Genomic DNA, 15,604 nt, shown 5'->3' on the forward strand with positions numbered 1-15,604 from the left:
TCCAAATAGATAGGGGGCAGCATATGACCAGTGTGACCGCTAACTGCTGCTAAATGTAGCTGCCGTTAGCTAGCTATCTCAGTTAGTGTAGGTAGTGGTCCAGAGAGCTAGCAGTCCAGACTGGGAGGTCGGAGTGGTATTAAATGATGGGATGGGCTGGGGTTAGCTGGTTAGCATGCTAACTGCAGTAGATGCCACTGCAACACAATCGGCTTCTGTCTTTGACTTATCACATCCTGTTGATAATTAAGGAATGTTTATTTCGGTTAACTAAAAAAAAAAAAAAATTGGACCTAGTTTTAGTTTTTAGTTTAATGTTTTGTTTATATTAATTTACTACTGTTGCCAATGGAGGAAGTGAAACTGCATTGATTCTACAGACAAATCTGTCATTGTGGAGAATCATTCAAAATCATTTAAATGAAACTGTAAGGACATGATTGTGAGTTTGCAGCTAAACCGTGCTGCGGAAGAACAAACATTTACTGTGTGGATGTCCTGTGTGTGTGTGCAGCCAACAGCGCTGCAGTTCAAAGAGTAATGAGGAGGCTCAGGCTCTTGAGTGCTGCTTTGAGCTCAGTCTGAAAGGAGCTTACAGCGTTCCTTTGGTTGTTGGATTCACCTGAAATCATCTTGGTGGGTGGCTGTGTCTGACTGAACCCAGTTCAGACTGTGTTTGGCTCAGCAAGGGTCAGACAGTCCCCTGCTGATGCAGCAAAATCAGAGAGATAAGAAATAACTGGGCAGCCTGCGGACAGAATCCTCAGTACAGAATACATTCGGCCCACAGGGGAGACAAACAAGTGGGAGTCTATTGTGTTGTGCTGCAGTCATCTCCAGACTCTGAGTCATCCCAACAATGTGCGAATCATGATTCATGCTTCCCACTCTGGGTCCGAAAAAAAAAAAGAAATTGTCACCCTGTTTAAAACCAGACAGCTTCATCCTGTGCCTCTCCACACTCACACCTGTCTGGTCATTTTGTACAACTTCAAGTTCTGCCACCTCACATTCTGCCACCTCACATTCTGCTGCACTTGAATATCTGAAAAATATCATGCTGAAAAATAATATAAAAAACTCAACTCTTGCACCTCAGCCTGCCCCTAAAGCTTCATCCAGTGACTCATCTGAATGACAGACACCAGTCTCTCAAAACAAACTTCTCCTCATTTAACAATGATGAACACTCATGCTTCACAAAGAGAAAAAGCTCTCTGTTAGTCATCAGGGAATGATGATAGAGATGATTCAACTATATGTCTTTGACCACAATGGCTGGCTGGCACTAATAACACACTTGCGTATGGGTGTGTGTGTGTGTGTGTGTGTATCTGTGCTTTTGTGTGCGCCTGTTATAATCCATGTGTGAATGGTGAAATAGAAAAACGGACAAGGTTATTAAAAAAAACTGTGTTTAATGAATGTGTGTTGTATGGGTGGAGTATTTATCTGTATCTTCTGTCTTATTAAGCACATTGAGTTTACCAGTGTATGAAATGATACAAAATAAAACTAGACTTGCTGTCTGTGTTGGAAAGTAGGCTTAGTATGTAATTTATATTTGTACTCAAGTAAGCACAGCTGTGAGATATTTGTACTTAACTTGAGCATTTCCTGTTTTATGTTATTACTTTGTTACACAAATTGGGGACATTTTAGAGCAAACACTTCACAGTTAAATCTATTTCAAATGTAAAAGCATAATATAGCACAGAGAGGAAGTTTCTGTGGTTCAGTCGTGTAATTTAAAGTTGTTTTTGTTCTAAAACAGACATTGTCCAGGATCAAAAATATCTTGGCCTAAATATTTTAACATGAAAACTTTATTTTAGGTCAATCTGAACTTTCTATAATATCCTCCATGAAGTGATGGAAAGTACTACAGTACTTGGATACCTTTAGAAATTCAAGGTTCTTGTTCTTTACTTGAGTGTTTGAATTTTCTGCTACTTTATACTTATACAAATATTGTACATTGTGCTCCACTTTTTGTTTGCGTTTGTTGAACAGTTTTAATTTCTTGTTACTTTTCAGATTACAATTTTCCATTTTCTGCCACTTCATACTTCCACTCCACTATATTTATTTGATAACTCAAGTTACAAGTTACCTTTGTTCAGGGCCAATACAGAGCATTTTTAAATTAATTTATTTATCGACATTGGATTCCGATAATCAAAAAAATGCTGTATATTGGATCCAATAATCAGTCGACCCAGAGTATACAGTATACAGTAGTACATACATGTAAATATGTATAATGCACTTTTAATACTTAAGTACATTTAAGATACTTTAAGACTTTTACTCAAGTAGGCTACTATCCATATATGTAATATATCTATGATGTGTTGCTGTGGATTAAACTACCCAACAGCAAAATATTTAATAATAAAACACTGATTGGGGCCATTTTGCTGCAGTTTTTTTTTTTTTTATAATACACTGAAGTTCTGATTGCTGGAGTTTTACTTGTAGTGATTTCACAGTGCAGTATTGCTTCTTTTACTTGAGTAAAGTACCTGAGTACTGCAGTGAGCCTACAGTCCTTGCAGGGAGAGGGAGCCCTCTGTGAATGGAGACATGTGCGCTGCGCTGGAGTGGAAAGAGGGAGGAGAAGATGAGGGAGGCAGCGCAGGGGAGAGCGCGCGGCCACTGTTGTTAGAGACTCTTCAGGAGTTCACAATGGAGTCTGTCACTGCTTCACGGTGTGTGGATCTGCTGCTCGTTTTGTCTCTGCTGCCTCTGTTTATCTGTGCGAACCGGATTATCAGCTCATCACCGGACCTGCACAAGTCCTCCAGCACCGCCGGTAAAAACACACTACAAGTCAGGTGTCAGTAGTCCAGACATTAACTCCATTAACTTGCACACAAAACAAAATATGTTTTTCAAGATAGCATGTGATGAGAAAACGTAAGTGATCATTTTTAACCTGTGTTAGATCATGTAGCTGTCCTGTAGGCTGTGGACTCAAGTGGACTTTCTTAGCTGTCCACATCCATCTGGCAGAGCATCAACAGCCAAACTTTTCTGTCACTGTCTGCAGTGCTGCGCAAAGTCTGTCAGCAGCTTAACAAACTTCCATTTTGATGCTCCTTTGCCAAAATTATTTACCCATCTCTGGAGCTGACACCCTACTCTTGAAATGTGCCCAGATGTAATAAGTAACTTTAAGGTGGACAATGAATTTGTTGGCAAACAGATCAAAGTCTAATCTAAAAATGTTGTTAATCCAAATTATGCCCTTATGTTTATAATTTAGGGCTTTTTAGGATTTATTCCGCATGACTTCCAAGACTGCAAAGGACGGTGGCTTTAACCTCTTTATATATAAGCACTATATAAACCTATATGTGTATATAAACAGATAAAAGGCCATTTGAATTGATAATTATTTATAGTATCTCCTGCAAAAGCAAGTTTTATATAATTACAACTGTGTTGTATTGTTTTTCATTATGGATTTATACTGGCATGTTTAAAAAGGGTCATTAATCATTTCCCAGTGACTTTTTATTTAATGGGGAATTATCAACAGAGAATTTAATGATATAGGTTTAAAACATCCCATGCTTGTTAATGTGTGTTTGTACATTAACAGCTGATTAAGGCATTTTAAATCTGATTTTAGGTCTCAGTTCAGGACAAAAACTGTAAAACCATTGTTGAGTTTTGTGTGTTTAACCCAACTGACTCTTAAGGTTGGAGTTGTGAGTGAAACTGTAACACACACACGCACTCAAACATCCCGCCAACATATTTGAATTTGGTTGCCATAGCGACAGCAGTAAGAGGTATACTAAATGAGCGTTGCTGTCTTTTTCTTTTCTTCCAGGGCTCGGGGTGAAGGAGCACTCGCAGATTGTTGCCCAGCACAATAGGCTGCGCAGCCGAGTCCAACCCACGGCAGCTAACATGCAAAAAATGGTTTGTGGCATCTATTGTCTGTCTCTACTGTGGGTGTTTGAATGGTAGGAACGCTGTGGCATCAGTGTGAGTTTAAGGCATTTTATTGAAAGTCTACAGTCCAGTTAAGCTCTAGTGTTCTGTACTGTAGACTCTCTGCTTCTCCACAAGTGAAAGATATTGGCCGCGTGTTACAAACTTATGCTTCTGAAATCAAACAAGCTCTCAGCTACCCTGGAAAAAAAAACAGTAATGATGATGGTGACGGTGCCAGTAATGATCAGACATGTATAGATCTGGATGCGAGCCAGCAGCTCTGGGAGGCCAACAGTGAGAACAACAGTCCAGAAAGTTGTTTCAGTTTCTTTTTTTCACGTTGTTCTCTCTAACTATTGCCGGTACCATAGCAGCATGGTCACAGGCAAAGCACGGCATTGCTACAATAACTGCTAGTTATTTCACCCAAAGATATTCCTTTTTAAAAAGCAAAAATCACCAAACAAAGGCTGGATGAAAAAAGGGTTTTAGTTAAGCTGTCTTCCTTTGTAGTGCTGAGAGTCTGAACAGTGTGAAATACTAGTGTAAGTGCACCATTTGTTCTGCTCTTCTGCAGACTGAGTGATAGTGTGGACAGTTAGAACAAGGCCAAAATCAATTAAGGCTGCAAGCAGCGTTGAAAGGGCTCTTGCACCCCTGCGCGCGAGGGCTTGCTGCAGCCACGGCCTCGTCGCCGAACATCAACCGCTCAACACGCTTCTGAATTATCATGTGTGTTGGTCACTGTGCGAAAGAGTTTAATGTGACGTCCTGCGGCCATTATGTGGAGCTAGAGAAGGACGAATTAGTCAAGTGTATCGAGGGGAGACCACACCACGAAAATGCAATATAAATGAAGTGATGATTGTCAGAAAAAGGTTTAGTTCCTGTTGCTAGTAGGTGGCACAACCTGTATGTCTCCCGATAGGCATGTAGATGTCCTCAGGCCGGGACTCCTAGGAAATGTTTAAAGTTTAGAGCAGATTCAACCATGTGTAGTCAAGCGACGGCAACTTCCTGTTACATGGTGAGTCAGAAATTTGCAGTGGACCAAAAATCAAGCTTTAGGTGTTAAGATTGTCCAGACAAAAAAGTTGCTGGGGCTCTTTAAGGGGCGGAGACAGGGTGATAAAACCAGTAAAAAGGTTGTGCTGCGGTGTTGCTGAATGTGCAGCAATTCTTAATAATAATTTTTCACTCAGGTTTTTCTAATCCCACTTTCTTCAAAACACTCCAGCTAAATCCTCTCCCTATCTTCTTCCATCTATCGCCCTGTCGTACAGTTCTTATCTGCACAACTGTCTCGCCTGCATGTGATTATGACCGTGAGGTAACGACGGATTATGAAATTCACAATGCTCCAGATATCCTCTGGGCCTAATATGAGATTTGTGCCAGGGCAAACTGTCACTTTGTCATAGATTACATCCTCAAAGCCACCCGTACAGACTGAGCCTCTTTCTTCGACTGCTCTTCAGCCTCGCCGAACTGTTCTCAACTGATAAGGCGGTAATGAGAAAAGGAGGATGTGGATAATCATTCTGCATTCACAACTCTGGTATTACAGGTAATTTCCCTGTGAAAACCCTCAGAGGAAGCTTTGCCGAGCTGAAGAGGCATATTAAAGAGCTTTACTGATAAACGTTAAAAGGCTCAAGGCTTCGGCTCTGTTTGTGAATATCTGAATAAGGGCTTTTTTTTAACCAAGAAACCAACCAGTGAGCATTGTGGTGAGATTGTGTTGAAGTGATTATAATATAGTCCTTTAGGCTTAGCTTTCAGGCTGAGATAAAATAATAATATTTTAGGAATGAATGATGCTCCTCTCTTTCTTACCCAATGCCCTGTCTGTGGGTTTTCTTTGAGGGCTAAGAAGTTGAGGTCATGCCATCGCTTTCAGAGTTCACATATTGAAATAGCACAAAGCCAAATATGGGGCTTAATAATTTATCTAATTCAGTATGTGACAATATAGCAGTTGTTGATCGTGGCACAAAGAAGACAAAGCAGAGTATAAAAACACATCTGTCTCCGTGAGACATTCAAATCCCACAGCTGATACAACATGACATGCTTTAAAATGAAACGTCTTGGATGAAATATCGCCCGGTGACCTGAAACTCCTCTGGTGGCATCAAAGTGTGACATCAGAGAGCAGAGTGAACAATGAACTCTCCGCCTTTCTGCACAACACTTCAGTGTCATATCTCCCAAACTCTGTCTAACCACACAGAAAAAGTTGAAAGGTGAAAAGACATTTGACTAGACTCTGTGGATGTTCCATCTTTAATGCACATCACATCATTTTCTTAGATTAAAGGGAACTGTCGCTTAAGATAAGAAAGCTAAATGAAGACCTAAAGAGAGCATACCACTTTCTAATAATGCACCATTTTTAAAGGGTTTATAAGCAGTAAATACACCTTTCTTATGATAAATCCATATGGCACAAAATACCAATTTCTACATAATGTTGCTTTAAGTTTATTTTAGTAGTTTCACATCTCAACCTTTGTGCTTGTACTTTGCTGTTCTTTTATTTTTATTTCATATTTAACCAAAAAAATGTTGAGGAAATAGAGCGTCACTGGGATTGGGAACAGTAATAACAATTTTCCAAATATAACCCCTTACTTAACTGTAATGGGTTACTAAGTAAAGCGTAATAACTAATTAACTAACTAATAATGATGTCTGATAAAGTCATTAATAACTTATGAACCTTTAATATACTGTAGGGTGTTGAAACTGACCACTCACCTTCAATCATTTGTTTCATTTAATTGACTTATGATATATTTTATTACAGACCTTGAATCTGAATCAGAATTGGTAAGTGTACACATGCAAAGAATTTGACTCCGGTTTACATAACTCTCAGTGAACTACACCGAAATAGACATACAGCTAGAAACAAAGACAGCAAGACCTGAACAAATAGGTTAAAGGTAAAGAATCAGGAATGGCAAACGGTGCAGCACAGTACTGTACAGCGTGTGCAGAGAAAGTAGGTGTATATACAGTATATTGAAAACACCAATGGCCAATTTCATAATAAGTATACATCAAAGAGTCTGCATTCAAGTCAGTTGTTCTGTGTGTTGTATCAGCAGTGCGAAGAAGCAATAGAAATAGTGCAAACGAATAAAGAATAAATATTGGATAGATATGCGTACACGACGTGGATCCATTATTTATTCTGTAACCTGTAACTTTCCTCATGTTGTTGCCTCTTTATACAGCAAGAGAACCTGAAGCGATGTTTGTACTACAGCAAACATGGCAGAGTGATTGTGGAAAGTTTGTGTTGTTTATTTGAATAAGCCACTGCAAATCTTGGAAAATGTGCCACCAAGTGAAGTGTTTATACAAGTGTAGCACACAATGAGTGTCAGTCTGTGTTTGTTGGCCCTGACATGGACTGGCAGCTTGCCCGCAGTGTCTCTCTGCCTGCTCCCTGAAAAGGACTAAGAGGGTAAAGCAAATCACGTATGCACTATTAGCATTGACCTTCATGCCAAATAGTTTTTCTTTCATCCACTTTTAATCAGACTGTAAGGTTCAAGATGACCTCTGTTTCAAGTTTAAGGTGCTTTGAACTTCGAGTACAACGGATCCCAATAACATATTGTGATCATTAAATGAGGTGGTGATGAAAGTTTTCCGTTGGTAATTATTGATGTAATTGCTAATTAATTTTTCATTATTCATGCAGAATTAAACTGCTTCATTTGTGTCAGTATGAACAAAATGTTGGACGTGCAAAAAAAGTTTTGTGGGCCGTTGTTGGACTAGTGACAAGGTCGTCTGCCAACTTTAAACATTACTGGTCAAATCTGACAGAACTGTACACAATAAAATATAATCTGAGATAAACTGCCAAGGAGAAAATTAATTGGGGTTTAATGGATCCCAATCCTGAATATTAATTTAACGTTAGCTTCTTATGACTACAGCTATTGTGCTATTAAGCATAAGAAACTGCCAGAGAAGACATTAATATGTGGAACAAAATTAAATTTTCCTTTAACAAGTTTTATTGTAAATTGTTAAATATTAAAGCTGCGAAATAACTTATAATATTATTATTCTCTCTATAGGAGTGGAATGAGAAGTTGGCCTTAGTTGCAAAGGAGCGGGCAGCCTTGTGTCACACAGACGTCGCCCCTCAGCACTCCTCAGCCTTCAGTCACATTGGCTGGAACGCACATCTGTCTGCTTACGGTGACGCCTCATTTTCTGACGCCATCGACTCTTGGTTTGAGGAGGGGGAAGATTTTCTCTACTCGACTGGGGAATGTAGAGAGAACACCTCCTGTCAGCACTATACACAGGTATCAACGAGCAGATACAAACTGTACCTGTGTTTATGTGGAGGCGTACTTCTTCCAGACACCTCCGAGATATTTTTATTTGTGTGTGCTGATGTGTGTGTCTGAATTTGTTGTTGTGTAGTTGGTGTGGGCCACTTCGAGTCACGTGGGCTGTGCCAGCCAGCTGTGTCTGAGAGGAGGAGACCTCTGGGAAATGTTTGTCTGTGCATATTTCCCTGGGTAACAATTACAAACTTTTTTAATCCAAAATGAAAATGTTTAAGTCCCCCTCTGGTCAAAAATGTATTTTTCTTCTTGTTTCTATGTTTGAATGTTGACCTTCACAGTGTAGAATGATGTGTGTGTGAGTTTGACAGTCAGTCCCTCCTTTTCTGTAAAACCCCTGTCAGACACATTTGATTTTTTTTATGTCGCCCTCCTTATCTGAGAACAAAATACTTAGTTCTGAACAAAATACGACAGTTTAATCTTCAGTCCAGCTCACAAATCATTATGCTGCTGAAAACAGCAACACTTGCTGTACATGCAAGGTTGCAAGTCCCTGCATCTAGAGAGAAAGAGTAATTTTTTTTTACTAACACAATTTACTTTGTAAAATCAAGTTCTATGTGGAGATTTTATTTGAAATTGTGAACATTAATATGATTTTAGCCCCCCTGCCACTACTCCAGATCTTGTTCGATTGTTTGTTTTATGTTCTGCAATATATATTTGTGTTGCTGCAGGGGTAACTGGGAGGTGAACGGTCGGCTGGTGATGCCCTATAAGACGGGGCTGTACTGCTCTCTCTGCACCTCTTCCATGTCGGGCTGCTTTAGACTGTGGGACCATGTGGGTGGATTATGTGGTAAGACTAATAGATGCATATATTGTATGTAAATTGCTACAGAACGGAAACAACTTTTACAGTAATTGGACATTCACATCTTTCTTAGTCTATAAAATGAATATGTTTCATTAGTGCATTCCACATAAAACACTGAAACAGACATACAAGTCATTGTATTTGTAATAGATCCACTACTACTGCGTTCTGCTAATGAAATCTTTTCACTGTTTCCCCCAGTTTTTTTCTTTGCATGATTGCCATACTTTTAAATCACTTTTGAAGACTTATTTTTTATAAAATCAGTGATAAATGTTTAGGTTATTATTTCTTGTTTGAGTTACGTCGTACTGCACTGCTATATTTTAAATGACACATTGTTTTTACATTTATCCTTGGTGTTTATATAGTTTTATTAATCCATTGTTATAGATGTTCTTCCTCTTTTATCCCTTATCCCAGCCTGTATATCCATATCTTACTGTGTTTATTGGCATATTTCTGTGCTTGTTGTAAAGCACTTTACAGCACTGGTTTTGATAAGTGCTATACAAAGAAACTAATAATAATAACTAGTTACTAGCCACTACCAGTGGCTACCAGTAGAGCGCATACCTCTGCCAAGGCCCAACAGTCCCCTTTAATTTAATCAGACCTAATCTGATATCCAGTAAAACATATTTGAATCTGCTAGATCCAGATTTTTTATTTGGATCTGCATCAAATTGTGCTCACTCATAGATAACAACCACCTTAATACGCCTGATGTTTGTTCACCAAGATACATCTATTAAATTCATGAGAAATTAAGGAAATGATAAAGAATGTGAGAAAAAACTCACTCGTCCCTTTGTCCTCCTTCCAAATTTCATGTAAATTCATTCAGTAGTTTTTGCGTAATCCTGCTGAAAAACCAAAAACACAGCCTGCTTGGCGGAGGTAATAATAATGATTCATGAAGTATCTGTAGTGTTCCACAATAATATCCTGCGTATATCATCCACCTAGAATAGTTCTGCTGCAGTGTTGACAGCTTACTGAGTAAAACGATCAGATGTACAATTTCCAGGTGTTCATTTGGCAATGTTTATGTTTTTTGTGTGTTAATGTGTGTGCTTGTTGGTGTGCATGCACATTTGTTATCAGAGATCCCAAGAAATCCGTGTCGTATGAGCTGCGGTCAGCACGGCCATCTTAACATCTCGTCCTGCAAGTGCAAGTGTGACCCTGGCTTCACCGGACGCCTCTGCCAGGGTACCACTCGTCACCACAAACACCTACAGTACATATTAGTATCAAGCCTCATATTTGAATACCTTAATGTTCAAAGTAGAGAGACAGATTTCACTGAGTGTCCATATGCGTCTGTTTTTCAGTTCGGTGCAGCGTGCAGTGTGTACACGGTCGTTTCAAAGAAGAAGAATGCTCTTGCATGTGTGATGTTGGCTATGGTGGTGCTGAGTGTGCAGGCAAGTGCAGTGCGCTTTATGCTTCTTTGTGTTTTCATACACCTCAGCAATTTGTACTCTGAGAGACAGATTAGATTAATATTCAATATATTAATCACGAACACATACTGAGGAAATCCATCTGGTTGCTGCTAAATTCTGTATTTGTCATAAGGGAGTGTGGTGACATGATAAAAATGTGGTGAAATCGTGGTTATGAGATTTACAGTGTATATCAAGATGAAGTGGCGCAGGTCTGAACCTAATTGTCTCAAAGTATCTCTGTTCATTCATATCTTCTGGTTAAATAAGAAGCAAAAATTGTTTTCTGCAAGTTGATTTTGGTTTCTTTATTAATCTCCCCGAACATACAGTTATTCTGCAGATTTCATCCACATTTCCAATTGCACTGGCTTAAAAGATTACAGTTCGTCTGTTCACTAAAGCTGAGCTATGATGCATGGTCAGTGACATCACTGTTCATTTTTAGCGTGTTTTTGTGTCTTGTGTCCCGACAGAAAAAGTGCAGTTTCCCTTCCACAGCTGTGATGTGATGGTAGACGGTGACTGCTTCATGGTGTCTTCAGAAGCTGACACCTACTACGGAGCCAAGAGTCGCTGTCAGGTGAGAGGCAGGTGTGTGTTGCCCACTGAGAGAGTGAAACAAGCTCCACAGCCACAGTACGGCATATAAATCTACATACAAAGACTTCAATTCTGCTTTCACATGTGGCCTTTTTCTTTTGTTTCAACCACCAGGAACGAGGGGGTATTCTAGCTCACATCCACAATCAGAAGGTTCAGGACATCCTGGCCTTTTATCTCAGCCAGCTGGAGACAAACAACGAGGTCACCAACACTGACTTTGAGACTCGAAACTTCTGGATAGGTGGTTTTTCATCTTGGTCATCCTAATAAATGTTGAAATATTGTAATGTTTTCTAACAGCGGCAGACTCTGCTGTTGTTTTGTCCAGATGTACTGCCAGGTGGAGGCTGTTGTGATGCTGCACGGATAAAACAGCAATGTTTTTGCTCCACAGGTTTGACATATAAGCCTCTGAAAGACTCATTTCGCTGGGACACAGGAGAGATCCCTCTATTCAGCAGCTTTGCCTTTGGGCAACCTGACAACCAAGGGTAAGAGACACATTCACTAACAGACATTGGCTGCTGCAATGGAGCTAAACAAAAAAACAGAAAAACTAAAAGGAGATCATCTGAAAGGTAGAAAATTACTTATTTGATGGCAGCTGCAGGCTAAGATCATTTCAAGAGAGTATTATAGTTTGGTCTTTAATTTGTTTTCATCTCAGATTTCATCTCAAACAGGATTTTAAATAGCAATTTGTATCAGCAAAAACACAATATAAATAGCAAACTTCATTATTAAACATACATTTTTATGTATGAACAAAGACAGTGCAACCTTCACCCTGACCACTAGATGTCTCTGTCTTTCTGTGTCTCCCTCACTGAAGTCCTCCTTTCTATCTATCTATCTATCTATCTATCTATCTATCTATCTATCTATCTATCTATCTATCTATCTATCTATCTATCTATCTATCTATCTATCTGAGCAGTTACATATTTATACAAGTATAAATGAATTCAATTTCACACCGATGTATACAAAATTACAAAAAAAGAACTTCTCTGAAAAAGTTTTCTTACTTCCTCCTTCTTTCTCTCTGTCCAGCTTTGGAAACTGTGTGGAGCTGCAGGCATCGAGTGCCTTTAACTGGAACGACCAGCGCTGTAAAACGCACAACCGATACATTTGCCAGCATGGTAAGTCTCCCTCTGTGAGAGGGTGGATGAAAGTGTTGAGGGGGCGGATGTTTTGCACAAATGACCATCCAATGTTCCAGTGCGATCTTCCTGCTGGGAGGCGGCAGTGCTAACCACTGGGCCACTGTGTCACCCTACAAATGTGGTGTGAGGAATATAGTCAATTATAGGAAATGCTGACATACTTTGGGCATAAAACCAAATAGGTTTTTCTCTTGCCTTTGAAAACTACACACATTTTAAGGCATGGTGACTGCATTTCTTCTAATCCAGCAACATGTCCACAGATGACTTGCAAGGGAGGCTGGCTGGTCCTCTTAAATTTCCCCTGAAATGTGGCATGCTACTGTCTGTCAATGCAAAACAACAAAAACAACAACAACAACAACAACAACACACCATAGACCCTCATTTTCTTTTCTGTTTTGAGTATAATTGAGATGGTGGTGACATCCCCAGTGAAAAAATGTCATGCTTTCATCAAATGCTTGCAATAAACTTTGATCACACTTAAAATTGTAATAAAGTATACTTTTAATAAATGCAGTACTGTAATTTACACTTTACAGTTGAAATTTAGTGTAATCACTTAAAAGTACATTTTTTAGATGCTTGATTTTACTAATTGTTGGGAACGTGTCTCCCCAGTGGTATGTGGAAAGGGATCCTGCCACTAGTGCAGAGGATTCCTCGACTTTTGTGTGACCATGCGTGACTCTGCAACCTGTTTACTGTAATATTTGGCCATTCAGACCAAGAGAGGCTCGATATACCATCAACTTCTCAAGTAAACAATTGTCTAATTGTCCCACGAGCATGACGATTCGACTAATAATTGCAAGTCTAATACTGTAGCTCAGCTGATCAGAGGAGAGAGTCAGGTGCAGAACACCCAGGTAGTACTCTGAAGTGGAGTTGTATACTGATGGGAGGAGAGCTCAGAGATTACTTTTAACTTTTGGCATTGAAAGTAGATTTATCGTCACTCCTTTTTATCAACCTGACTCCAGCAGCGAACAGTGGAGGTGAAAACTAGGGAAACAGGCAGAAGGATATAAAAAACAAGAATCAAAGAAATACAAAACATTACCCAAACCAAGTGCAAACCAAGTTAAGTGTGGGGAACAAACACAGCAAACACACAGCGGACACCGAGAATAAAACAAGACCGGAGAAACAGAGACCGCAGGAGACGCAGGACTGACGTGGGGAAATAGACGAACGGACAAAGACTAAGGAAAGAACACAGGATTAAATACACAAGGACTAATTAACAAACGAAACACAGGTGTTCACAGAAAAAGTGTGGGAAAGAGACAAAGACGGGAAGTGGAAAGTCACAACATGACACATGAGGATGAATTCTACAAAATAAAACAGGAAACATCTAAACTGAAAACCAAAACCAGGACAATTTGAATGCAGAACTGTTACATATTGTATCTCTAAATTATACTTTAGAGCACTTTTATGTCTGTATTAGAGATGACAGTTTAGAGAATACTGGGCACAGTGTAGCTCATGAGCCAAATGGGCTCCCCGGTCCAATAACTATGTGGATGTTTGTTTACTGGATATGGCTGTTCAAGGTTTTATTTTTTTATGAGAGCAATAAGAGTCAGACTCATTGAGTAAATGTAAGGGCTAGAAAACTAAAGCAGTGTCTGAAAGTGGCTAAAATCTGCAAGCTAACAGGTGGTTAGTTCTGCTCTACAACAGAGCCTTTAACATTACACAGAGTCATATGTTTGAGCCTTTAATATAAAAAATATCACTTCATGGAGCTTTACACATTTTGTTTTGTTTGGGTGTTTGAAAGGTTCAGATTTAAAAATGGCTGCACTTTAGAGTTATTACCGTCACTCTCAGTACCTGCTGTGCTCTACTGTGTCCAGATAATTAGCATTACCCATTTCACAGCCTCTGTCGCTGATAATCACAGCAGGGTGGAGTGTAAAATGTTAATCCAGTGTGCCCATGAATGAAGCGAACACAACACTGAAGCCTCTGTGTGTGTGTGTGATCCTGCCTACACATGTAAACATGGCACTCAGTTTAAATCAATGGCACTCAGAGTGCCCGCCATCAAGAGCCCTTGAACGATCAATATATGTCAGCTACACAAAGGCCGGCGGTGTTTAGACACACACATACCACTTAGATTGATCGTAAGGAACGAGGTGGCGGCAGATGTTTAGTTTTGCCCACTTGATTGTGTCTTTGCAAGTGGTCGGTGCATAATCTGGTATTGATCACGCAGAGCGATCGGCTCTGAATGTGGTCAGAGTTGCTCGGACAACGTTTTTAAGAACCTGCTTTCTGAAATCCTTTTTAATGTCTCTTTGTAGTTAATGTTAGTGTTAAACAGGACTAATAGATCATGATCAAGACAGGGCTGGAGGGTGGGATTATATCAGCAGTAGTTAAGCCACAGTAATATAGAGCTCATTACCAAAGCTAAATGTGAATATTCTTCAGTCATTTTCTCACCGTTCCTTTTGAAATAAAAGCACATTTTTACTGAAGCAACAGAGTGAAATGCATAAATTCAGCTGATTAAAAGCGTGCAGATCCCTCCCTCCCGTCAGAGTAATTTCCAGCCTTCATTGCTGCTTTTGTGTTAATTGGTAATAAAATGATAAGTGGATATCACACAGCCTGAGGCAGACACTAAGCTATGTTTCTCCAGAGTACTGTCTGTGCGTTATGTGTTCCCATCTGCATAAAAAGGAGTCTTCAGTTGTTTGTCTCGCATGTCGTGTTGAACATTATTAACAGTTTATTCACAGTCTGGTTTGGGTAGAATTCAAGAATTACTGCAGATTTTACGACACAAAACACATTTTCTACACACATGTCTCTGTATATATGCAGAGGGATGCACAATATGGATTTTTTTAATTTTTGTAGTTTAAAGGTGCAGTATGTAGGATTTGGGCAGATTTAGGAGGATCTATTGGCAGAAATGGAATATTTATTATTATGTTTTCATTAGTGTATAATCGCCTTGAAACTAAGAATAGTTTTTTGTTACCTTAGAGTGAACCTCTTATATCTGCAGAGGGAGTGGATCTGCTATGTTTCTACAGTAGCCCAAAATAGATAAACCAAATACTGACTCACGAGACGGATTTTAGCGTTCTTGTTTTTTTGTGTTTTTCTTGAGACGAGGGGTATTTAGCTGGTTGTGATCTGCAACCTCACAGCTAGATACCACAAAATTCTCACTTCTTCGACAATTCTAGTTTTAAAGCT

General features: G+C 39.4%; 1 protein-coding gene across 1 annotated transcript in view; it reads left to right on the top strand.

Moving 5' to 3' along the window:
* Positions 1-2,586: 2,586 nt before the first annotated feature.
* Positions 2,587-15,604, top strand: part of LOC140994284 (C-type lectin domain family 18 member A-like) — a 78,477-nt gene continuing 65,459 nt past the window's right edge. The window contains exons 1-11 of the mRNA XM_073463850.1: positions 2,587-2,815; positions 3,842-3,933; positions 8,049-8,282; positions 8,404-8,501; positions 9,008-9,129; positions 10,255-10,362; positions 10,485-10,577; positions 11,075-11,181; positions 11,316-11,445; positions 11,599-11,695; positions 12,258-12,349. Coding sequence (XP_073319951.1) covers positions 2,587-2,815; positions 3,842-3,933; positions 8,049-8,282; positions 8,404-8,501; positions 9,008-9,129; positions 10,255-10,362; positions 10,485-10,577; positions 11,075-11,181; positions 11,316-11,445; positions 11,599-11,695; positions 12,258-12,349 — 1,402 coding nt within the window. The remainder of the gene's footprint in view (positions 2,816-3,841; positions 3,934-8,048; positions 8,283-8,403; positions 8,502-9,007; positions 9,130-10,254; positions 10,363-10,484; positions 10,578-11,074; positions 11,182-11,315; positions 11,446-11,598; positions 11,696-12,257; positions 12,350-15,604) is intronic.

This window comes from Pagrus major, chromosome 4, assembly GCF_040436345.1.
Source record: "Pagrus major chromosome 4, Pma_NU_1.0".
NCBI classification, from domain to species: domain Eukaryota; kingdom Metazoa; phylum Chordata; class Actinopteri; order Spariformes; family Sparidae; genus Pagrus; species Pagrus major.